We start from the raw sequence: 24,435 nt of genomic DNA, 5'->3' as shown, positions 1-24,435 counted from the left end.
CGATGGCTTGGGCGTTGGGGAGAGAGCGCGGGCTGAGCAGGAGCGACCGACCCTTTTTCCCTCGTTGCTCGCCCCAGACAGCCTAGCGCTGCCTCGCACCTGCCGTCTACTGTAGCGCTAACTTACAAGGGTCAACCACCGACTTCTGGAGCACCACGGCGGGACTGTATAGGCTAGCCCACGCACCGGTGCCACTCCAAGACGTGCAGAGCTCTCCAGATACTGCCCATCACAGCCGATCCGCCCCCTCCGCGTCTTCGCAGCGCTCCCAGCAGCGACGGCGTGAAGCCTCTGCGTTATCGTCGAGCGCAGCCCGCCACCAAATCAAATGGCGCCCAGCTATCAATTCACTCTATCGGGCCCTGCATGAGCCATGGCAAAGCGCACTATGCAACGGCCTGCCCTCCCGCCTCAACAACGTCGAGCGGAGCTTCTATTTTTTCTTGACGTCTTGCAACTCTTGACGTACTTGGCTGGGTCCTGCGATGGGTCCTCAATAATGCGACTCTGCACTTCCCCTGCCGCGACACACGCAGCTGAGCGAATGATGCGATCGCGAGATGCTCAAATTCGCCGTTCCCTGACCCCTGGGCGTTCGCAGCGACAAGGTGGCGTTGTGTGTGATTGGCTTGGCCAGCGCCCCTAGGCTTGCATCCGACACCAGCATACGCGTCCTCTTCGAACGGCGCGGGCGGAACAGTCTAGGCTAAAAATACCTCCCCATCGAGCCACCGCGAAGTGGGCTCAGCTCAGCGAGGCGATGAGCGCAGGCAGGACGCCTGGACAGTTAGCTGCTGATATAATATTGTTGCATTGCCTCCTCATATGCTGAAGCTGTCAATTTGCATGTCACCTGTCCTTCGCCTGCAGTCAGTGGTGTTGAGCCATTTCGGCCCCTCTGACAGGCCCCACAGTTCCAATACTCTCTGCTGCTGCAGAACAAGGGCACAACTCCGCCGGAGCACATGGTATCCCACCCGATGACGTTGAACCGCGTGGATCCCGTCTGAGATGTAACCCTCACCATGCGCACATCATCAGCACGCCGACCGGTCCTCGTTTCCAGGAGCAACAGCGCGGGCGCGTAAGCACCATGCCGAACTGTATTTTCGAGACACCAACTCCAAAACCTGGGAAGTATAGCTTGACACCACAGCTCGTCGACGATTCCCGGTAACCGCGGCGAATAATACGGCCTATAGTACAGACATCGCGATGCAGTTTCGATAACATTCGATAACATGTGCGCACGTCCGCGATACCAACCACAACGCTACCGTCTGCACTTGGTCTCGGGATCAGCTAGCCCGCTTTTTCGACACTTTCCCAAAGCGACTTTGGAACCGAGCGGAGGCCAACGCTCTACGACATCTAGCTCTTGGTGTTTTGCTCGACCGTCGAGAGCGATCGCATGTTGATCGCGTATCAGGCGCGGTAGTCGACTGGTAAAAGTGAGCTTCCAGGTGTGTGGGCACAACACGCTAGTTGGCAGAACGACCGCAGATCTTGCTTGCGTGTTTGAGGTGCAAGTGCAACTTGGAACTTGCGTGGCCCTTTACGCGTGCGCCTTTTCTGCAGGATCGAGCTTTGATCATGAGAACTAGTGGGGACTGTAGTGAGTTACAGCGTTGTGCTAGCAGAGCGCAGCGCCTCTTGGCTTGCGAGAAGGCGCATAGGACTATTGTATGCACCGATAGCGGATAAGCATGACCAAGAAATCTTGTAGGCTTCTGTCCAGGCGACACGAGTGCAACGCGGTTGATGTAAATGTAATGCGTAGTGGCAGAATGAAACGAGGCCCAAGCAGGTCGACTTAAGCACCCGCATCGATGTGCGCTGTCTTGAAGGACAGTCGAAGAAGCAAGTTGCTGTGTCTCGTGGGCATATTGAAGGCGCGAGCCGCAAAAGACAAACATGTCATCGTCGATTTTGTTAGTGTACCTCAATGTTGGGAATCTCTTTAGAATCGTTAGCCCGTCTGTGTTGTCTCATCGACCTCGCTCCATTTCACTTGCGTATGTGAAAGCGAACTTGAGCCTGTAGTGTCTGATCTATCAGTAACCTCAGGGCTGTGTCTGGCCACCGTGGAACACAACATAATCCCACTTAAGAAGAACTTCGTAGATGGCTCGCAGCCCGTGAACGTCATCAGACGTATGCTTCTTGAATGACGTACTTGTCAAAGAAGAAATTCGGTCGCGCAGAGTACAGTCAATTGCATTGCTCAGTTCTGCAGGTGAGTGAGTGCCTGGAGATGCTGCGAGGCTGCGCCGCCGACAAGCCAATCAAGTGGCACTGAACTCCGAACGGGCCTTCAAATCTCCGACGACCCTTCCACTTTCGACTCATCGCCGCAACCCCACGTTCGTGACTGGAGTATTGTAGCAATTAACTTTCTATCACAACCGCAAAAATGCCTGGAACAAGGGGCCCTGTGCCCGTACCGCTCGAGACTAAAGGCCAAAATCTCACACAAGAAATTCTCGATCTCTTAGACACCAAGGAGCCCCTCCAGAGCAATGAAGACTTCCCCGCGATATCGCAAGCCGAAATCAAGGCTGCGCTGGACAGGCTAGCGAGTCGCTCGATGGTTCAATACAAATCACTAGACTCGGAAAAGGTCATTCTTACACCAGAGTCGGAAGGCATGGTAGCGGATGGCAGTCACGAATTCAGGGTCTGGCAGTATGTCAAGGAGAAGGAAAGAGTCCCAATCGCAGACCTACCTGTATGCATGCCATCATGGACCACATTGAGAATTAGCGACTGATACAACGCATAGAATGTCTTCGGAAAGGAAGTTGCGAGTGTAGGACAGGGCAATGGATTCAAGAACAAGTGGATAAAAAAGGACGGGAGCGACATCATCCTCCTCCAGATCGAAGAGCCGAAAGACCTCAATCGCGAACTCCTTCAAGGCATCAAAGACACCCAATCTCTCGACGACGCCAAACTCCTCGCTCAGCTGAAGAAGAAGAAGCTCGTCACCGTTACGAAAGTCATCACATACACCATCACAAAGGGGCCCAAGTACGCAAAGGAAATACCAGTAGAGCACACAGACTTGACTGTGGAGCTGCTCACGAACGATGCATGGAAGACCGCCAACTTCAAGCCCTACAACTTCGCTGCGCTCGGCGCAAACCAAGATTCTGGCGCATTACATCCCCTGAACAAGGTCAGGCAAGAGTTCAGGAATATCTTCTTCTCACAAGGCTTCGTAGAGATGCCCACAGGACAGTACGTATTGACCCAGATATCATACTCGTATACTACTTACACTCTCTAGCTATGTCGACACTGGTTTCTGGAACTTCGACGCGCTCTTCGTACCACAGCAACATCCCGCCCGCGACATGCAGGACACCTTCTTCGTTTCATATCCACCAAAAGCCGACAAGCCGCGGTTAGACCCTGCGAACGAAGCGACGATGGACCGCATGGAGGCTGGATCAAAACGTCTCTTCTCCACACCCGAGAGCGAGAAGAAGGAAAAGAAGCCCCGAGACTTTGAGAAGTACTGGCAAGACGTCAAGAAGGTCCACCAAGAAGGCGCTTTCGGCTCAATAGGATGTTCGTGGCTACCTAATCCCCTGTTCAATACTGTCCCATGCTAACAATGTACACAGACCGATACCCATGGGAAGAGGATGAATCCCTCCGCCTCGTCCTCCGCACGCACACAACCGCAGTCTCAACATGGGCTCTCCACCGCCTCGCTGAAGACCCACGGCCCGCCCGCTACTTCTCCATCGACCGTGTCTTCCGTAACGAAACCGTCGATGCGACCCATCTTGCCGAGTTCCACCAAATCGAAGGTGTCATCGCAGACTTCGGTCTCACACTCGGTGGTCTCATGCGCTTCCTAGAAGACTTCTTCGCCAACATGGGCCTGACAAACCTCCGCTTCAAGCCCGCGTTCAACCCCTACACCGAGCCCAGCATGGAGATCTTCGGCTTCCACGTCGGTCTCGACAAGTGGATCGAGATTGGCAACAGTGGTATGTTCAGGCCGGAGATGCTGGAGCCCATGGGTCTGCCCAAGGACATGCGCGTCTACGGATTCGGACTCAGTCTGGAGAGGCCGACGATGATGAAGTATGGCGTTTCGAATATCAGAGAGTTGCTAGGTCATAAGGTGGATTTGAGCTGGATTCGGGAACAGCCGGCTGTGCGCTTTGACAAGGAGTAAGGTGGTGGACGAGAGAAAAGTAGACGACGCGCATGACTGTAACGATAGAACGTACTCTGTGCAAATGATATCCAAATTAAGACCAAAATGGCTTTTGAGAGATGAGTTTTTTGTTACTACTTTGCGCAGTCTCCACTATTCTCCTTGCCTCCTTCTTCGGTCACTGATCAGATGACAAACACCTCGACGCTGGGAGATTTGCTCTCTCAAGAAGCATCTGCGTCGTGCTGCGCTGACCCTGTCACCATAGCTCTCGCCTGTGTGAGCCTCGCGTTTCTTCTGCGCATTAATACTGATCCTGTTGGTATCTCCTGTGTTTCGTTCTTCTCTCATTTCAGTCCAACTCACTCCCAATCCAATACCTCACTCCTTCTCCAAACTACTCTTAACATCCTCCTCAACCATCTTGTTCCTCGCGCCCTTATATATCCAACTCTCCTCCAGCTTATCACCACCCCACTTGTTCTTCGCCCAGATCAACCCATCTTGACCTAGCCCAAACCCAGCCCCGACAAGTAGACCCAAGCGAATCGTCCTCGCAGCTGTCGAAACAGGAAATTGATGCCATGCACTCCAGAGGCCACCCGTGACCATACCCGCCAGCCCACTCGAAATGAAATCCCTACTCCCCGCTATCCCTTTGTTTATCCTCCGCATATCCAATTCGTCCACACCTTCCATCTCCTCCATTGTACGCCCCGCGCTCCATGTACCCCGGAACACATCTAGACTCTCTTCTACGATGAAGAAGACCGACGACCATGCTGCGATGTATGCGCCTTTTCTTAAACCTTCGACGATGCCGAACCGCCATTTGTAGTAATTCTTCGACTTGTGGTACAGGTACCAGCCGGGATTCGAAATGGGCAGGCGGTGCGCATTTTCGGCGCGGAAGCGCAGGGAGGCCATGTGGCCGGCGTTTAGGGAGCCTAGAGTGAAGCCGGAGAGGAATGAGAGCGAGGTGGTGAGGAGGAGGCGCCGGTCGAAGGGCATGCCTAGGCGGGGTGCATAAGGGAGGGGTTGTGTAGGCCGTTGAGGTGGTGTCGCGAGCAGTTCTGGGGGTGGCATTGTGGATGGTGTGGACGCAGTTGTCGCCATTGTTGAATTGTGGTGCCCTTGGGCGCAATGGTCAATCGTAGTCTCCCTGAGAAGGTGACCGTTGGGAGAGGTTTGCGACGGGTGCGGAGGTGGTGCGGAGATGCCTCGAGTCCGATTTCGTCAGACTTCCGAGCGCGCGCTGAATTTGCGGATAATACACTAGACACACTTTACTGAATGCGCTTAAGAAGATCCAGAAAGCGATTGAGTCTCGTGGTACGGGCTGGAACAGATATATGGTGAGGTGAAGGTCGAGGAAGCTCGTGAGCTTGACTCGCCAAGATTTCTAGCAAGGGTTCAGGTCGCGCCTTCCTCCCCGCGATCCCCTCCACTAATTAGCAACAACGCGTCTCTTTCTCTCGCACACTACAGCGTCACTCGCAGATACCTGTACATTTCCTTCGAACGCGCACAATACACGTCCAACGACTATACCCTATTCTACTCCACCGCCACATCACGATGGCGACACCTTCACCGCAGACCTGGACGCTTCGTCTCAAGGCGCACAAGACCACCGTCATCCTACACGTCGACCCTCTACACACCTTTGATACGATCAAGACATACCTGTACGACGCTCTACAAGAAACCGACTTCAAGAACCCCGAAACCGGCGAGTCGATACCACTGCCTCCATCCGCGTCAGACATCCAGCTCGGTCGGCCAGTGAACATCAACGACGCAAACGAGGGTTTCGAATTAGGAGAATGGGAATATAAAATTGGCGAAGAGGAAGAGGAGGGCGGCAAGGGTAAAGGCAAAGCGAAAGCCAGTGGGAGCGCCAACGGTGGAGCGAAAGCAGGCACAGCGAACGTCAAGCAATGTCCCAAGGGGGCTGGGCTGAAGGACGGCGCTGTTTTAGCCTTCCGGTGGCCCGGCGACGGCAACTGGGATGGTGAAGATGAGATCGACGTTGATGAGGGAAGACCCGGAAAGGCTGGAGATATGTGGGGTGTCAAGCTGGCGAGCTTTGAAGATGCGTACGGTGTTGAGAACGAAATGGATGTGGGCGGTAGACCGGAATTCGAGGGCTGAACCAGTCTCGACAGTCGTTAAGACCATGTGCTCATCGTACTATCTGAACCGAGCTTGTAGGGCAGTAGGGATGAGTATTACATCTCCTCGCTATACACTGTAGGTCACTTCCTCAGCCACTCAGTCGCTACATCACTGACTTCAACTCAGTGGGCTGTGCGATGTTGTGACCTATCACGACTACCCTCAGCCTTGTGGCGTATTCAGTTTTGGTCAGCATAGCCCCGCTTCGTGCGCTGTATACCTTTAAACCACCAGCTTTCTCTTCTTTATAACATCGGTTGTTCATTCACCTGCCTTGCTGGTACATGTTACATCCATCCCATCTTGACAACGATGGACGTTACGATACACCACACAGCGGCACCACAAGATAGTCGTGTCTTCAAGCATGAGTCTCTGGATCACACTAAGCCATCGATCCGACTCATTCACCTGCTCCCTTCGCTATCGCCTGCGGGCCAGATCCAATGTTCCATCACGCATACCACTGTCGATGCCGAGTACATTTGCCTTTCCTACCGGTGGGGAAATCCCGATCCATCGAGCAACATCTTGATCGACGGCAAGGTGTTCGCTATCCGTCAAAACCTCTTCGATTTCCTGGCCACCGCTCGCGAGAGTCATGCGTTCAGTACACCTACCTCCCTCGGACCGTATTGGATTGACGCACTGTGCATTGATCAGTCCAATGTTCTCGAACGCAATCATCAAGTTCGTCAAATGGGAACGATCTACACTAACGCCCTGCGAGTCTACGTGTGGCTTGGAATGATGATTTTGGATCGCCGCGCTCTTGTGCCGGTATTACAGAAGGCCAAAGCTTCCGCAATCGAATGGAACACCTTCAAAGACAACAAAGACATGCTTATACAGCGTGTTCTTCACAATGATTACTGGACTCGTGCATGGATTGTGCAAGAGGTGGCGCTTGCCCGACAAGTCACTCTTTGGTTAGGCGCAGCCTCCATTGGTTTGAGAGATATGGTGCAATGTCTAGACTATATCTGCTATTCAGATAAGGAGATGCAATCTCGTCCCATTTTCCGACTTGGCCGCAGCTGGCAGAAGGAGTCCTACAAGAACAAGAACTTAGTTCATTTACTTGACTACTTCCGGAATCAAGAGTGCTCAGATGTTCGCGACCGTGTGTTCTCACTCCTTTCGTTGGTCAGCGGTGATGGCAAAGACCTGGAAGTCGACTACCACATCTCTCGAGCCGAGTTAGCAGCCGAAGTCTTGCGTCAGTGTCAGGGCTCGCTATGCTTCTGCACTGCATTACTGGTAGTACAGACGCTTGAGCTTGGAACCACGGATCCCTTGGGTGTAAAGCCAGATCGTCGCCTATTACCCTGCCTCGAACTCTGTATCGAATACATTTCCGCATCGTCCGCCTTTCTGCCGGGAGCGGAGTCACAAAGCAGGAAGTTGCCTGCGGGTTTCAGCTTTTCTGACACCTGCGAGTCTGTGACATTGTTTCCTGCTAGGCTCAACCGATACCTCACGTATTGGGTTGACACTGGACCTGTGGAGCAACCGTCGTCGCAGAAAGATAATGTCATATTCAGGCCAGCCGAGGGTTGGGAAAACATCTACATTGTACGCATTTCACTGCCATTTCTGGCAACGATGATAACGCACTCTGTGGACATTTGTGTGCACGCCAAATCTGAAACCTCAAGAAGTGGTCTTCCCGCAGGGTATCCAAGAATATGCTACGCTTTGGATCATATGGAACAGCCAGGGATAGCGAATCCCTCGTCACTATGGACTCGCGATGAGATGGTTCAACGCGTACCCAAACGGAAACGACGCCCAGAGAAGAATGATGGGTGGTTCCGAGCAGGCGCGGTACAGTGGGCACCTAAGAGGAAACGCAGACGTGTCGAATGAGAGAGACGGTGACTGCAACGAAGGATCCAGAAACGTTATAAGGGTGCTGATGCGACCATAGTGCAGTGCATTCGCACCCTACATCGAAGTTGCGTCCTCGATTGTTGGCGAAAAGTGGAAATCAGAACCTCGACTGAAAGGCAACGCGTACAGATTATGTCGTCGCATCCTATTCATATTCCCTAATTACGTGGTTGTCGTATGCTACGCCGCAATGTCACATGAACTAAGAGCGCGCTTTATGAGGAATAGGTTAGTTAGCCAGACGTGTCACAACCGGACCGACCCAGTATCTTGGGCATATGCATATATATCTCTAAATGACGCTTCAACCACAACCCCGTCTACTGCTACCCATCTCCTGACATTTCACCCATCATTACCCACACCTACCCCAGCCGCAGATATGATGCTCTACGATGCGCTAGCCCAGGAAGATGCAGAGCACATGTATGAGGCTTGGAAGAAAAGACTTGACGCTGCACAGAAGGAGATTGTTGACTTTGTCATCAAGGAAGTTGGAGGTGACGTGGTGGGAGAGTTTGGTGGCTATCTCGAAAAAGGGTCCTACAACATCTGCCTGGTCGTCAAACTCAACGCAAAGCCTACACATGTCATACGCTTTCCCCAGCCAGGAACAACAGCTACATGTTTCTTGGATGAGAAAGTTCGAAATGAAGTCCAAGTAATGGATTTATTGCGCAGGACCACGATCCCGCTACCGAAAGTATACAGCTGGGGTCTGACTAGCGATAGCCCGTCACAGCTTGGCCCGTATATCATAATGGAGTATGTTGAAGGCAAACCATTGATCGAAGAGTTACGAAGACCTACAAATACCGATGACGGTGCCGAGATGGAACTCTGGAAAAACTTGGGCAACCCAAGAGTTCTTCATGCCTACAGCCAAATAGCCGACTATCTGCTGCAAATACATCAGCTGGATTTCAATGCTGCCGGTGGTTTAAGAATGAGCAGTTCAGACCAATGGGTTGCTAGCGAGCGACCTGTCACCGATAACATGAACATTTTAGCAAGGAACATTCTGAGTTACCCAACCGAGTACTTCCCTACTACAAGCATCTCATCTCCAAAGGCCTACTTTGAGCAGGTCGCCGATCAACACCTAGCTCATCTTCACACCCAAAGAAACGCCGTGGAGAACCGTGAAGACGCTAGAAGATGTTTCATCGCTCGCCATCGCCTCAAGCAATCGATCGACCAATACCTGTTAACCGACACCGAAACAAGCCCCTTCAAGTTATATTGCTGGGACCTTCGCCCGTCTAATATCCTCGTAGACGACGATCTGAACGTCAAAGCTGTCCTGGACTTCGAATTCTGTAACGCTCTGCCCGTGCAATTCGCCCATGATCCACCGTGGTGGCTTACCATATTGCGCACCAACTACGTGGATCGACAATGACTTCCATTTTGGTGCCCTGAAAGACAGACTTGAGCCTCACATCGAACAGTTCCTGCAGGTAATGGAGAAGAAAGAGAAGGAGATGGGTGGAACTGTAGTACCACTGTCCGCTCGAATGCGCGATTCGTGGACTTCCAACAGATTTTGGTTCAATATCGCGATGAAAAATAGCTGGAGCATTGATGCTGTCTATTGGGCTGCGCTACATAAACCGGGTGATGAGGTGCTGGATGGTGATCAGAAGGACGAGATGGAGGCGTTTGTGGAGATGAAAATGGAGCAACTGGATGCATATAAGGCTGAATGTAAGGCACGTGGTATCTGAGATCGAGAGAGCATGCCGGGGTGCTTCACGATACCGAATTTGATGCAGCCGATACAACTCGGCTCTTCGTTAGTCTCATCGTCTAGAATTCGATTCCCCGCATCCCAGCTTCCATCAAACATGCTGTTTAAATTTAAGGTGCGGGCCGAGAAGCGTTCTGAAGTCCCCATGATCATTCTGTTACACTAATTATCGTAACTACCTAGGTAGGTTAGCATGTTTCCTGTCATCCCGACAGCGAGCCAATGGCTGAGTCGACGATTTTGAGGACTACGATGGATACGGAAAGCGACCGAAGCGCTTTACATTGTTCAGTAATAGTTTGTGTAAAAGGCGGACGCACTATGGTAGTTGGTGCCCGGAGCGGGTTGATGCAGCTAACGGGGTAATGTTCCACGAATCTGGGGTACGGTACTTGGGGGCTACATGGGTATCAGCCGGACGTGCTAATGCTTTGCGGCTCGCGAAACTCGTGGGAGCAATTAAGCGGATACGGTTGTTTTTCTTGGGGCCTGTCCATGTGGTCAGTCAAGCGGTCCAGGGTTATTATATGCCGACTTCGACCCAATGAAGTTCGATAGAAGCCGACAACCATACGTATGCGGGGACTACCTGCAACCGAGAGCAAGAGATCGTCGTGCCCATGGAGGCCATCGAAGACCCGCTGATCATGGGGATGGTGGAGGAAGAACATGTATATAGCCAGCAAAGACGTACTTCATAATGCTGTTCAGTAGGTCAGTCAATCGCTTAAGAGTCGATCTCTACTACTCCTTTTCTCCCCAAGACTTTTGAAGAGGACAAATTCATCGACCATGTTCTCCAAGATTGCATCTCTTCTCGCTCTTGTGGCCAGTGCCAACGCACATGGCTATCTCTCTTCCCCTATGAGCAGGACTGGTTTGAATGCTCAAGTAAGTAATGACGTCCATTCGGAGACATCGGAGATACATTTCGAGTCGTTGCTTACGTCTTCTAGTCTGGCGCTGATACATGCCCGGAATGTACCATCCTCGAACCTGTCGCAGCGTGGCCTGACCTTGACGCCGCAGCGGTGGGTCGCTCAGGCCCTTGCGGCTACAACGCCCGCGTATCCGTCGACTACAACCAGCCCGGTCCTCGCTGGGGTTCGCAACCTGTCATCACCTACAAATCTGGCGATGTCGTGGATGTACAATGGTGCCTCGATGCCAATGGTGACCATGGTGGCATGTTCAGCTACCGCATCTGCCAGAATCAGGCTCTCGTTGACAAACTTCTGACGCCTGGGTACCTTCCTACGGAGGCCGAGAAGCAGGCTGCTGAAGACTGTTTCGAGGCTGGTGAACTGAAGTGCACTGATGTCGCTGGACAGACGTGTGGCTACAACTCTGACTGCCAAGAGGGTCAGCCTTGCTGGAGGAATGACTGGTTCACATGTGAGTACATCTCAACATTTTGGGATAGTAACGCGATACTGACACTAAGTAGGCGGTGGCTTCAATGATGGCTCAAAATGCAGGGGCGTCGACAACGCACCACTCAATTCGTGCTACACCAGCATTGCAGGCGGATACACAGTCAGCTCGAAGATCAAGATCCCCAACTACTCAAGCAACCACACGCTGCTGTCGTTCAAGTGGAACTCGTTCCAAACACCGCAGGTTTACCTGACTTGCGCAGACATCAAGATTACTGGCACTGGCTCGGGCGGCTCGACCCCACCAGCTTCGAGCAAGGCTCCCGCGTCTTCAGCGAAGGCGACTTCAACCTCGACGGCGGCACCTACTGGCTGCGCATCGCCTGTCTCCACAGTAGCTGTGACGTTCAATTCAAAGACCACGACATCGTTCGGCCAGACTGTCAAGATCGTTGGTTCGATTGCCCAGCTCGGCAGCTGGAACGCAGCGTCTGCGCCTGCGCTATCTGCGAGCCAATACACCACTGCAAACCCGCTTTGGTCGACAAAGCTCAACCTTCCGGCTGGTGTCAGCTTCGAATACAAGTTCATCAAGGTCGAAAGCAGTGGTACCGTCACCTACGAGTCAGGTGCTAACCGCGTGTATACCGTGCCGAAGGGGTGCTCGAGCGCTGCCACTGTTGCTAGCACGTGGAAGTAGGGCCGCACGTTCCGGAGAGAGAACGAATGTTGTATGCTTTCTTGGTCGTATTAGAACGGCATGGAATGTGTTGGTTGTTTAATGTAGCAAATAATGCCAAAGACTTGCTGTAACCCGTCACGCCCACCGACAGCGCTCGCGATAATTGATGATGTAGAAGCCCCAGAAGGCTTCAAATTTCATTGGAAGAATCCTAGGGTTGGGGTGCATAATCTTCGTCGTGAGATGTGAGGATGGTAGGTGTTCGCAATGGCTGGCGACTGCCACGCCGTGACGCGACATCCTGACGCGACAACACTAGACTGAAATCAGGCTAGCGCCTTGTTGACACGAGCCATCGACACGAAACCGCTGTGTATCCTGCACTCGAACCCTCGCATTACCCTTGACCCTTGCATTTCACGTCCTGCTGCTTTCCAAAACGCGTACTTCGATATCGCAGACGTACGCCGCGTACATAAGTGTTAATTGCAATGAAGACCGAATTTGACAAAATCGCGGAGGAGGCTGGGAATGCTGAGCTCGAGGCTTGGGCTGCTAAAGTAAAGGCCGCGAACGAAGAGATTGTCACTTTTGTGGGTCAGAAGCTGAGGATCAATGTTCCGGGAGAATTCGTCCGATACCTTCAAGGTTCATATAATGTCAATCTTGTCGTAAGATTCGGCGAAGAAGACATCGTCATCATTCGTTTCCCGAAGCGAGGAATAACTGCTGCTAGATTTCTCGAGGAAAAGATCAAGAACGAAGTCCGGTTTCTGGAGTATCTGGCCGAAAAGACTGCCATACCTGTCCCCAAGATACGTGACTGGGGAACGGCTAAGGAATGTCCTTCTCAGCTTAGTCCATATATCATCATGGATTATATCGAGGGCACAGAACTAGAGACAATCTTGCGGCAGCTTCAAGACGACCAGAAAGAAGCAGAAGTCGATCTTGTATACGAGCAGATAGCCGACTAGCTTCAGATCTCCCGACTGCACTTTTCTGCAATTGGACCTATCAACAAGGATACATCGGGCGCGTGGACGGTGACTGAAAGGCCCCTCACCACAAACATGAACAACCTAGCTTCTGTCGTTACAGACTATCCAGTAGATCAGTTTCCTGAAGTCGCGTTCACCAGCACCCAAGCCTTCCTTCATTACCGTGCAGACGAGAATTTGATCCATCTTCAAGTACAGGGGAACCTTGTACACAGTCGTCAGGATGCAGAGAGATGCTTCATTGCACGCCACAAGTTCAAACAGCTGATTGAGCGATATTACCCTCCGTCCGAGGCCGATGACGGCCCATTCATACCGTATTGCCAAGACTTCCGTCCCAAAAACATGCTCGCCAGATATGATGACGGATCACTGAAGATCGTGGCGGTTCTAGATTTCGAGTTCGTCAATACTATGCCCGCTCCGTTCGCTTACGACCCACCATGGTGGCTTGCCATGGTCAGTCCTGGCCTTATGCTTGAGCGATTCGCTATGGAGGACTTCGAAGCCTTGTACGTGCCACGCTTAGAGCAATTCCTCCGAGCCATGGCGAGGGTTGAGGCAAAACAGATAGAGGGACACTCGAGAGAGATAGTCTCTCTCGCTCATCGCATGCGAGACTCTTGGACGTCAAAGAGGTTCTGGTTCAACTACGGTATCAGGAAAGGCTGGGATGTTGACGTGGTATATTGGAGCGCTCTCCATGAACCGGGAGATGAAAAGCTCAGCGAGAACTTGGAAGAGGAGATGAGTTCTATCGTTGAAAAGAAGATGGAGCAATTGGCGACATACGAAGCCGAGTGTGAGGCGCGCGGAATCTTGTCAGGCAATTGAGCTAGAACAATAAACCGTCGGCTATGTTTCTCTTACAAGCAAAGTTCATGAGCACTGCCAGACTCCTCTATCCGTGTCTCTGAGACGCAACCTTGCACTGCATTACAAACATGAATGCTACGAGGCATTCGTTTTCGTATCGAGAAATGCGACGAGAGCGATAAGAAGCGCTCCTGTTTGTGTCAGCTCCCTTATCAATCAACAAGACGTGTGCTGGTTTGAGTGTACCTGCTGTTACCACATAGCTTCCGATAGTGAAACCTGTCTGAAAGCTGGTCTGAACATCCGTCTTGAAGCTTGCTACTGCCACAGCAGACCAAATGATCGAGATGCTAAGACTCAGTGCAATCGGAAAGAGAACGACCAAGCTGGCGACATGTGGATCCCAGCCTCGCACAATATTGAGTGCATTGATTTGTTGGTGACTCGCGGTCAAAACGTCCTCCGTCACAAGCCTGTCCCGTATGGCAGTTCCTGTAACATCAGATGGATCTCTGAAGTAGTAGATCTGGCGACTGTAGGACCCATGTCGACCTAATTCTAGGGAAACTCCGAGACGATCGCCAACTGCATGGTCTTGTTGCAGCTGATGATTAATTATAACATTAGCAAAAGAGCGGCAATAGCGTAAATGATTTTCATAATCTCATACCTTTACTATGTCGATTCTCTGGCTTGTCTTCAGTCCAAGAACCTCGAAAACACCGCGCCCCGTCCGGGTCAGGTCGTAAAACATCCGTAGATGCTCTAGAAGCGCCTTGTCTTTTGCGTCTTTTAAGCAGGGAACCGCGAGACGCCAGCCGTTATCCACAAACATGATCGCTTCTTTATCAAACCCTTGTTGAATGCTCCATGCTGCCGTATAGTCTTCAATGAATTCAGTTCCATCTTTTGCGCACACAAAGTACATGTGCCAGAAAAAGTGCCATGCAGGATTCGTTTGTCGCGAGATGATCCTCAGAAACGAACGCTAGCATGTTTTAGTATTGACTTCATGGCATGCAGACTGTACCATACACACCAGTATAAACCCGCGCATCCTGACAGAACTAGCGAAGTCTCCTGTTCCAAGTCCGCATTTCGAGAAAACGATTGACAAGAACCTGATGAGCAACCAAACGAAAAGCAAAGGGGGGATTCTGAACTGGATTAACAAGAACTGAACTCCCACTCTGCAGCAGACCATCCAGCGCCATCCAAAAAGGTAGAAAATGTTGGTTACGCCAATGTCTCTCCCGGCAGCACGATGCGTGATTAACGCTTCAGAGACGAACATTGCCGTCGCGGAGAAACTCAAATGGTGGATCAGCGGGGTGGTGTGTGAGACATTAGAAAGAGAGGATCATCTTTGAGGTAGAGATCTCTCCGCGAATGTGGGCTGGTGCCTGACGCGATCTGAAAATTGGCGCTAAGTGCTCCAGCTGAGGCATCAAGTGTATCTTAGTAGTATAAAGCGTGGCGAAGCTTGCCTGTTCAAACTTTTGGTGTAATTGAGGCGTAAGGCTAGAGCAGCCTTAGGCTTGCTTCTCCCCATCCAGGATCTCTAGCTGATGAGGAGCTCCGAGGCGACTAGCATATGATGGCATTGTGTGATCTGAATTTGAGAGACAGAAGCCTCTTTGAATACCAGCTTATCCGATGATAGAATGAGCTTGTGGGATCTGGCTGACATTTGGTAAGTTGAGGTTGTGACGAAGGCATCCTCTTAGCCTGAAAGACACAGCCCCGACCCCGCCCCTTCGCTTCGACCTTGGCAGGTCTGCGGCTGACTTCCATGAACAACAACAACGCTGGGTCTTTACACTAGTCTGATGTTTGCCCCACAATTCTTAGGCGGCAGCTGGCATAGCATTACTGAGAAAATAATGTGCCCCGCGCATGTCACCATGCTTTCATACATTATACTACAATATGATCCCAAACGCCTCGCCATGCTGAACTACAATGAGGAAGTACTGTAAGTGTACACATATGCCCTTGCACTGAAGATGCGGCCAGGGTCGGCTGTGAGGTGGCTAGGGACATGCGCCTGGGTTTCCAAGCCACACAGCCCGCGTGCCAGATACCGCGATACAAAGAACATCACTATGCAGGTTGGCCACATACCTTGCCCTACAATCTTCTGCCCCTGTTGTCTTCACTAGGACTGACAGTCCCACTTCCATTCATCGACCCATAGCCATTCGCTCCTTGGCTTCCACTAGCATCTGGCATAAGCGACTCTCTTGCTTCCTCAGCCTCCTCTTCGATATTCTCCCTTTGAATCCTGTGGCTCTTCCGCCACACGAACGCCACAAGGGCTAGACCGACGAGCAGCGCCAAGCTAAGCAAGATGACGTTGATAGGCACAGGGTCGTTCTTGAAGGTCTTGTGTGTGGCGGCATCGAGAGCAGATTGCGAGAAGTTGAGGACACCGGCGAGACAGATGATGAGACCGTAGACCTTTCCAAAGGTGGCGAAACCGAAGACTTTGGCAGAGTAGTCGCTGGTAGTAGTGTTAGCAAGGAGCTTAAGAGCGGAGGATTGGACAACTTACGAAACTGCAGTGTAGTACAAGGGTCGGTAAAGCACGAAGAGGACAATGTTTGCGTACGCAGCCCATGTCTCCGGAATCACGCCTAGCACACCAATTGTGGTAGCAACAGTGACGAGCAGCGCCATCGTAAAAGTAGTGCTTGTGTTGTCCAGAAGTAGACCGATGAACGGTACAGACAAAACACCACCGACCGGAAGCGCGACATCAAAGAAGTTGTTGATCTCGACCGCCTTCTCGTAGTCATGGAAAAGATACGTGTATTGCGTCCGAATCGTGGCGACGAAGTAGTTGATACGCGTCATCTGCAGCACTGTGAACAGCGTGATGAGGATGAACCAGGGTGTGCGAATCTGCTGGCTGGCGGTGCGACCGTGTAGCGCACCCCATACACCTGAAATGTTCTTCTTCTTGTCTTCCTCTTGTGCCTGCTTCTGGCCATCTTTTGTGCCAAGCAAAGACGTAATCTCGCTAACAATGCTGTCGCGATGTGCTCGTCGCGCATCTTGAAGGCTTCGAACGGTTGCTGCGTCTTCAATCTCGTCGTCCGAGTCATGGATGACCTGCTCCTCCTCCGCGCTAGTAACGAGTTCACCAACTGTCTTGTACGATACCGATGGCATGAAAAGAACCTGAACTGCGAGGATAAATGCCGGAACGATAAGGTAGATAAGGAAGAACTTCTTGATCGAAAAGTTGCCATCGGTGCCTTGGTAGATGAGTCGGTACATCAAGAAGATCGCGCTCGAGGTATCGAAAGCTCCAGTCAAAAGCGCCAGGATGAGTCCAGAGTATTGCGGGAACGTGTTGCTTAGCTGGAACGACGAGATGAAGATAAATGGTCCACCTAACGCCATGAACAAGTATCCAGGGATGAACGCGTCGAAAGCCAATTCCTTCGCGAATGCGAAAAGCAATGCGCCAATCGTTATGGATATCGCACCAGTTATACCGCATACGCGTGGACCGAAGCGATCGAGGATGGTACCGACGGGAAGCGCGACGACGTTCGTGGAGACGGCAGCGATCGTGAACATGAGGTTGAGCCGGAGCTCCTGTTCGTAGCAGACGTGTACATCTTGGTCCAGCTCTTCTTTTGTGCAGTAGTCTCTGTAGACGCCCTCTTCGAGTAGTACGGGTTTTATCGCGGCGTAACCGAAGACGACACCGGCGGCGAAGAGGCAGTAGATAACGGCGAAGAAGACCTGGACTACGCGATATTAGCTCGTGTGCGCCCATGCTGTGTTCCATGATACATACACAGTCTTTTCCACCTGGGCACTTCGAACGCGCCTATGGTTGGCTCTTCGCCTGTTTGCTCCGTCCAGGTGCCGACTGGGTTGAAGCTCATCTTCCGGTGCCTAGAGTCCGGGCTCGCCTCTCTGCTCCACGGCTCATGCTCCTCCATCGATGTCACTCGTTGCGTGAGCGACATGTTGGGCTAATATTTCCCCTCTTTCATAAATATGAATAAGTCGTCTTGAGAATATCGCAAAAGTCGCGGTCTTGAAGATCTCCGGCTCGCGTTCGAAGATTATCCGGGGATGACGTCGTACCGACGAAGCTCAGGTCCCTCAGAGAAGCAATTGGCCAACCAAACTACCTCAACAAGAACCACAATCTCAAAGTCCGCGGTTGGATATCCCGTGGCACTGGAAAAGATGGGAATCAGGGTTCTATATACACAAGCACGGCGTCGAATGGCGTAAAGCGGGGACTAACTGGCCTGCAGCCGGGTGCATGAAGGCGCTGACAATCCGACGCGCTGGTTCGCGCGTGATCACCAAATGCTCGGCTTTTAGGATTCCATTACGCAGTATACACACCACGTGTGAGCCATTTCAGAGGCTGTGCGCTCATCCAGGCGATCTGCATTGAATCTTACGGTCATCATTCACCTTCGTGCACGTCGTGAAGTCGCGATGCTCTGAAGCTCGTTGGTGAGGCTTGCTGCCTGCGACAGCCAATGAACGCGCGAGTCAGCCGCGGACAGGGAGCTTTGGTAACCGTGCAGATGGGATGGCATCAAATTTTCCTTTTTACCACCTCCGCCTGTTCGCTGGACGCCGATACACGATGGACGCCTTCTGCGGGCGTTTCCCGATGCAGTAATTTCGAAACTTGCGAGAACGAATGCGATTGCAGAGATTTCTATCGGTTTGCAAGGGGTGGAAGTATGCGTCTCCGTCGGACAAGTCTAGATTCCCATGGTATACACTTGGCTCTCGTTCCCATGTCCCCTGGGGTTTCTAGGATTATGCATTCAAGATACACTGGGTTTGGTCTGACGTGATGACTGTCTGACTGGCATGTCCAGGATCACCTTGGTACAACTTTCGGACCCACCGGATATTTTGAATGACCTTCAATCACCGCAATACCGCTGTCGAAGACCTGCTGCCCATTCAAATGGTGGGTAGGAAAGACATACACTGTATGCTGTGACATCAGTGACGTTTTTGGCTTATTTGACCTTACCTAGGTATGTCATAAATTAATATAATAAGCTCCCTTCTCGTTCTCCAGCGTACGTTGCGTTCCAAGCTACGTGCCAAATTCATCGATTTCGTCTTTTGACAATGTTGGTCCTCGCAAACATCAACAAAACAAGACGACTTCCTTGATGGCTAGAATATGACTTAGCAGACAGTGAAAGTCGAATATGTTTGAGAGAAACCGTAGATTGTATGATTAGGCATGATCGTCTAAGCAGACCATGCGACCAACACCCTGTAATAAGTGTAATACCGCTGTAGCTCTCCCATAGGCATCCAATTCGACCATCATACCATTATCACTTGAGTGCGATACCACTCTGTCCAGTCGCAGTACCCCAACCACCTTTCTGATCGCCATCCTCATCTTCTTCCTTCTTCACTCCTGCGTTCTTCTTTGACGCCGCGGGCTTAGCTTCCGTGTCACAATCATTGCAAAGTTGCCCTGTGAGTCGAGGTGTGGGTTGAGGTGTGCCATAGAATTCATAGGATATCGGCTCCTGATCACCCCAATGCTCCTGCATGGTATCGCAAAGGCCATAACGCTCATGCGGCCAGTCATCTGGAACGAATGCGGGATTTTGCTTGTCGTATCTTTTCTTCGACTCATAACATGGCATCGTCGGGACAAACAGAAGGGGTTTGGTTGGCTTGAAGCAAAGCTTTCGATCGCTTCCAGACTCCGGCCAGCCGTTACGGCAGGATTTGTAGTTACCGATACACATTGCGGAATGTTTTTCACACCGTGGATCTTGCTCTTGACGTGAAGCTGGGGTCTGCCGATTGGTCGTTCGTGCGCAATTTGTTCTTGTCTTCGAACGCGTGTGTGAGGGTAAAGTATACTGGTTTAACTTTAAGGATATGGTAGCCTGTGGGTATGAGAAGAAGGAAAGAGCGCTCAACTTATAGCTTTTATACTTGCGGAAGCGATGATGTGTACGAATGACTCCGTAGAGCGTTGCCTGTCATGTCTGAGTCCATCATAACAGCTGGAGATATCGATGAGCCAAGTGCTACATCGAAGCACTGGCCTGGAGTTCGAGCTGGCTTTCTCTTGCTCGAGCTTTCCACGGGCCTCGCATCGCTGGGTAAGTCGATTGCAGGGTTGTGGGCATTAAGCGGAGGTGCTAGTTACCGCAAGGTAGCGTTTACACAGTAGATGTTACCAAGCAGCGCTGTCACACCTACAGAGTAGTCCCTGCGTCTTGGAACCACATGATCAAGCACTGCCAAAAGGTGGAGCGTGCGGACGGCAGCGATGTAGGACGTTAGCAACAGTGCGCATCTCGAACAAAGAAATGCGTGTTACATGACGACAGCGATGATTAACCGATTAGGCTGCCAGTGAGGGAATCAACAGCGCCAGGAAAGACTGAGTAGAATAGCACGTTAAGCAAAGATAAGCATTTGATACACAAAGTCAATGTAATTGATTCTGGTATAGGCGACTAGGCCCAAAACTATCCATTAGGATTATAGACATTCAATGTCTGAAGAAGAAGACAGAAACAAGATAAGACAACTCCAAACTCCCTCGCAATGCAGACTATTTTTATAGTTTTGACAAAAAGATAAGAAAAGACATGAGTATAGGTGTGATAGAGGGGGTGGAAGACTGGCAGAGAGCGCTCTTGACAGGACATTCCTTTTTTTGCTGAGTCGTCGCGTTTGCTCGACATATTCGATGGTGAGGGTCCTCGCGTTTAGGCGTCCTCGACGGCCTTGGCGGGCTTCTTCATGTTGTTCTTGTACCAGAGAGTGGGGAGAAGAGCGCATGAGACGGTGAAGAGTACGCTGAGTCGTGTTAGCAGAGTATCAGGTACAGTTTGTTGCATGAGAACTTACCAGAGAGCGATAGCCATACCCCAGACAGTCTTGGCCTGGAAGCAGTTGCTGCGTGTGACACCGGCCCAGTGGCCCAAGCTAGAAGTGGACTTGTTGAGGTTCTCAACTGTCGCAGTGACAAAGGCGTTGGCGTATTGAGCATCGATCTCTGCGGATGACTTGCCGATGACGTAGCAGTTAAGGAACGACATGGGCTTTCCGAGAGTGACTGCGCAGACGATGAAGGCGATGAGAAGGAGAGAGTCGACACCGGTCATGACGAGGAGGCCGAGGTTGGCTTGCGACCAGTAGTAGCCTACGCTGACCATGATGTAGAGAGCAGCGATGCATGTCTAGCGATGTTAGAAGTATTCGGTGATGGTAGAGGAAAGTACATACCACGCTCAGAGTACCGACGAACTCTTTGGGTGGCTCAACACCAGTTGTGACAATCATCTGGATGAAGTTGGAGCAGATGCCAATGACCAAGATCATGCAGATAGCCTGGAGAACACGGGCGCCAAGGAACATCTTGCTCAAAGGCATGGCGTTGTAGCTGGGGACAGGCATATTGGCGGGTTGAAGTTGGTTATCGAAAAGCGAATGAGGCTGAGGATGTGATGTCGAAGTAGACAGACGAGGCGATTAAAGCAGCAAGGAATGGATAGCGGTCTGCACAGCAGAAGAGAGAGTGATTTCGTAGAAAATGGAGAATGAATGAGACCCAGATAGGAAACAAGGAAATAAGGAAACAGAGAAAAAAAGACGAAAAGGAAGTGAGTTGTGATGAGCTGGTTGATGATGCGTGTGATGAGTTACTACGACGTTGCGTCCAGCACATCTTATACAACGAAGAGTTGGTTGCGATCTCAACAACAGATCGCAAAGGGCATAGTCAAGATTGCTGCTATTCTTGCTCATGGTGTGTCTGGACCACAGTCGTTTCATGGCATCTCGAGTAGTCGCTGGAGGAGCCAATGAGAGCGCGAAGCGGCGGTATCTCATAAAATGGCCCGAGCTGCCGCACTGATGCACGTAGGCGCTTACAGCATGACGAGCCTAAACGTCAAGTCTGGGGAAGCCATTCAGGTGTGTAGAATCTGCGCGGTACCTGAAGCATGTGGAGCCACAGTTTGACGTCTAGATCGACTGGGTGAGAAGTGTTGTTGCGGGTGTTGTTCAAGCTTCCGCGGTCCCACATCGACCTCCCGCCCTACCTCGCGCGCGGGAGCTATGCTGGGAAAGTGTTGAGGCTCAATCAGATGCGAGGAAGGTGGAAACAATGTTTGAAGAAATGGTTCTGTGCTTTGGTGATGGCGTTGCTGAAGAAACGCGTACGCTGATGAGAGGACAACGCGACGATATGCGTCAATGCTCTGCTGGCGGATTGGTGGTATCTCGTAGGCATTGGTTAGCTGATCTTTACGCGCGATTCAGATGGGTGCCCGCGTCAAGAGCGTTAAGGTATGGAGACTTTGGAAGTGAGGCGTCCATGCTGAAGAGTTGTGCCGGAAGGCTGCCTGACGGTTTAGTACAGCGCTCGCCGCGCCCATGGTCGAATTACGCGATGCTGCATATGTGCAAGCCGATCAAGACCATCTCGTAGTCAGGATATCGCAAGAAGTCGCGTACGAGCACCGAAGATGGGGGTTGTTCTCTGATGTTGGAAAGGGAGGATGATAGGAGCTCCCCGCATCCAGCCCGGGTCAGCTCGAATGCGGCAGGTCCAGGCGACACAGCTCCCAGATAGCCAGACGCATACTCGCGGCTCTCACGCGACATGTGACTGATAACCGTTCCCGAGGGCCTTACGGCTTCTTCTGAAGCTTTCTTCTGTGATCACTGTAGCATCTTCCCAATTGCAACCTCAAGATGGGTCTCTCGGAGTACAGACAACACAAGGCCGACTGGTGAGTTGCTCCAAGCTTCCGACACCCCACACCTCGGCCAATGCCACAAGCTGACTCTCCACCACCAGCAAGCGCAAGCAGTCGGAACGCGCCTCCAAGATCGCGACACTCCCCACGCCCTACCTGTCCGCTCTATCCTCGCAAGACCGCACCATCCTCGGCAAACCCATCCAGGAGCTCGTCCAAGATGTCCACAAGCAAATCACCAGCCCCGTCGACATCCTGCGCACATACGGCAAAGTCGCGATAAAGGCGCAGGAGAAGACGAATTGCGTGACGGAGATACTGTTCCCGGAAGCCGAAGAATGGGCGGAGAAAGAGGTCAATTTGAAGGGGCCGCTTGCCGGTATCCCCGTCTCATTGAAGGACTCTATACAAGTCAAGGGCTTTGACATCTCTGTCGGTTACTCGAGGAACACTGGGAAGCCTGCTACGGAAGATGGAGTCATGGTCAAGATATTGAAGGATGCGGGTGCTGTGCCTTTCGTCAAGACCAACCTCCCTACCACGCTCCTATCCTTCGAATCCACCAACGACGTCTGGGGCCAGTGCAAGAACCCTCACAACGACAAATACTCGCCAGGTGGCTCAACAGGTGGAGAGTCGGCACTGTTGGCCTTCGGTGGTAGTCGCATTGGCATCGGATCAGACGTCGCTGGCTCGGTCCGCGCACCCGCACACTTCTCCGGCTGCTACTCGATACGGTGCTCAACGGGACGATGGCCGAAAGTCGGCATGAACACCAGCATGTCGGGTCAGGAAGCTATACCCTCCGTCTTTAGTCCCATGGCGCGCACGTTGAATGACTTGACCTACTTCACGCGAAGCTTCATCCAGATGAAGCCCTGGAAATACGACTATACCGTCCACCCGCTAGAATGGAGAGAGGATATCGAGACCGAGTTCCGAGAGAAGCCAAAGCTCCGCATAGGCGTCATGCGAACCGATCACGTCGCAGACCCTTCGCCAGCATGTGCGCGCGCTCTCGACCAAACAGTCGAAGCACTCAAGGCCGAAGGCCACGAAGTCTTCGATGTCGAGCCCCCTTCGCCGTACGAAGCTCTCAAGCTAGCATCACAACTCCTTCTCAGCGATGGCGGCAACACATTCATGGGCCATTTCCGCACGGGAGAGTGGAACGATCTGGGTGCAGCGCAACTGGTCTACTACATGCGCCTGCCCAAGTTCATCAAGTACGCGCACTACCTGTACGTCAAGTATGTCAAGGGCGATGAAATCTGGGCTGGCTTGCTGCGCGACTGGCATCCAAAGTCGGCACACGAGTACTGGCAGCTCGCTGGCAAGCGCGAGGCGTACAAGCAGAATTTCTACCAATGGTGGTCTGAGGAGGCCAACATGGATGTCATGCTCACTCCACCCAATGCGACTCCTGCGGTACCTCATGGTGGCATGCATGATGCAGTCAGCAGCTGCGGTTACACTTTCATGTTCAATCTCGTAAGTCTCTTTCCCGATACCATCATTCCTCTGCTAACGAGATCTAGCTCGATTACTCCTCTGGAATCATCCCCGTAACGCACGTCGATCCTGCCAAAGACGCTCTGCCATCCGACTTCAACATCAAGAAATTGAACGGTGTCGCGCAAGGCGCGTACAAGCTATACGATGCGGAGAAGATGGCTGGTCTGCCCGTAGCTGTACAAGTTGTCGGAAGGAGACTGGAAGAGGAGAAGGTCCTCGCCATTATGGAGAGAGTGGAAGATGCGTTAGACAAGCATGGCGGTCGGTATCAGTTGCTGGAAGTGGATTGAGGATGACATCTGA

At 51.9% G+C, this 24,435-nt stretch overlaps 10 protein-coding genes across 10 annotated transcripts; 7 read left to right on the top strand and 3 right to left on the bottom strand.

The window, feature by feature from the left end:
• Positions 1-2,413: 2,413 nt before the first annotated feature.
• Positions 2,414-4,192, top strand: J4E92_000871 (uncharacterized protein; the record flags this gene model as incomplete). The annotated part of the gene is made up of 4 exons (XM_051492285.1): positions 2,414-2,728; positions 2,783-3,240; positions 3,290-3,573; positions 3,630-4,192. 4 exons carry the CDS (start codon positions 2,414-2,416, stop codon positions 4,190-4,192), a joined length of 1,620 nt encoding a protein of 539 aa, XP_051357797.1.
• Positions 4,193-4,555: 363 nt separating this feature from the next.
• J4E92_000870 (uncharacterized protein) lies at positions 4,556-5,290 on the bottom strand (the record flags this gene model as incomplete). Its single annotated transcript, XM_051492284.1, has 1 exon — positions 4,556-5,290. One exon carries the CDS (start codon positions 5,288-5,290, stop codon positions 4,556-4,558), a length of 735 nt encoding a protein of 244 aa, XP_051357796.1.
• Positions 5,291-5,752: 462 nt separating this feature from the next.
• Positions 5,753-6,328, top strand: J4E92_000869 (uncharacterized protein; the record flags this gene model as incomplete). The annotated part of the gene is made up of 1 exon (XM_051492283.1): positions 5,753-6,328. The coding sequence occupies one exon, from the start codon at positions 5,753-5,755 to the stop codon at positions 6,326-6,328; it is 576 nt and encodes a 191-aa protein (XP_051357795.1).
• A 2,299-nt stretch (positions 6,329-8,627) lies between these two features.
• J4E92_000868 (uncharacterized protein) lies at positions 8,628-9,647 on the top strand (the record flags this gene model as incomplete). The annotated part of the gene is made up of 1 exon (XM_051492282.1): positions 8,628-9,647. The coding sequence occupies one exon, from the start codon at positions 8,628-8,630 to the stop codon at positions 9,645-9,647; it is 1,020 nt and encodes a 339-aa protein (XP_051357794.1).
• A 1,140-nt stretch (positions 9,648-10,787) lies between these two features.
• Positions 10,788-12,071, top strand: J4E92_000867 (uncharacterized protein; the record flags this gene model as incomplete). Its single annotated transcript, XM_051492281.1, has 3 exons — positions 10,788-10,886; positions 10,952-11,390; positions 11,443-12,071. 3 exons carry the CDS (start codon positions 10,788-10,790, stop codon positions 12,069-12,071), a joined length of 1,167 nt encoding a protein of 388 aa, XP_051357793.1.
• Positions 12,072-12,544: 473 nt separating this feature from the next.
• Positions 12,545-13,030, top strand: J4E92_000866 (uncharacterized protein; the record flags this gene model as incomplete). Its single annotated transcript, XM_051492280.1, has 1 exon — positions 12,545-13,030. The coding sequence occupies one exon, from the start codon at positions 12,545-12,547 to the stop codon at positions 13,028-13,030; it is 486 nt and encodes a 161-aa protein (XP_051357792.1).
• A 96-nt stretch (positions 13,031-13,126) lies between these two features.
• Positions 13,127-13,888, top strand: J4E92_000865 (uncharacterized protein; the record flags this gene model as incomplete). The annotated part of the gene is made up of 1 exon (XM_051492279.1): positions 13,127-13,888. One exon carries the CDS (start codon positions 13,127-13,129, stop codon positions 13,886-13,888), a length of 762 nt encoding a protein of 253 aa, XP_051357791.1.
• Positions 13,889-16,000: 2,112 nt separating this feature from the next.
• J4E92_000864 (uncharacterized protein) lies at positions 16,001-17,829 on the bottom strand (the record flags this gene model as incomplete). The annotated part of the gene is made up of 3 exons (XM_051492278.1): positions 16,001-16,373; positions 16,425-17,631; positions 17,682-17,829. 3 exons carry the CDS (start codon positions 17,827-17,829, stop codon positions 16,001-16,003), a joined length of 1,728 nt encoding a protein of 575 aa, XP_051357790.1.
• A 2,790-nt stretch (positions 17,830-20,619) lies between these two features.
• On the bottom strand, positions 20,620-21,310 carry J4E92_000863 (uncharacterized protein; the record flags this gene model as incomplete). Its single annotated transcript, XM_051492277.1, has 3 exons — positions 20,620-20,710; positions 20,762-21,093; positions 21,140-21,310. The coding sequence occupies 3 exons, from the start codon at positions 21,308-21,310 to the stop codon at positions 20,620-20,622; spliced, it is 594 nt and encodes a 197-aa protein (XP_051357789.1).
• Positions 21,311-22,612: 1,302 nt separating this feature from the next.
• Positions 22,613-24,422, top strand: J4E92_000862 (uncharacterized protein; the record flags this gene model as incomplete). The annotated part of the gene is made up of 3 exons (XM_051492276.1): positions 22,613-22,650; positions 22,719-24,108; positions 24,156-24,422. 3 exons carry the CDS (start codon positions 22,613-22,615, stop codon positions 24,420-24,422), a joined length of 1,695 nt encoding a protein of 564 aa, XP_051357788.1.
• Positions 24,423-24,435: the final 13 nt, after the last annotated feature.

The sequence above is a fragment of the Alternaria infectoria genome (genome assembly GCF_024043175.1).
Source record: "Alternaria infectoria strain BMP 0036 chromosome Unknown scaffold_1, whole genome shotgun sequence".
Classification (NCBI taxonomy): Eukaryota; Fungi; Ascomycota; class Dothideomycetes; order Pleosporales; family Pleosporaceae; genus Alternaria; species Alternaria infectoria.
Note: the sequence above shows the minus strand (reverse complement) of the source record. Positions and strands in the feature narration are given on the sequence as shown.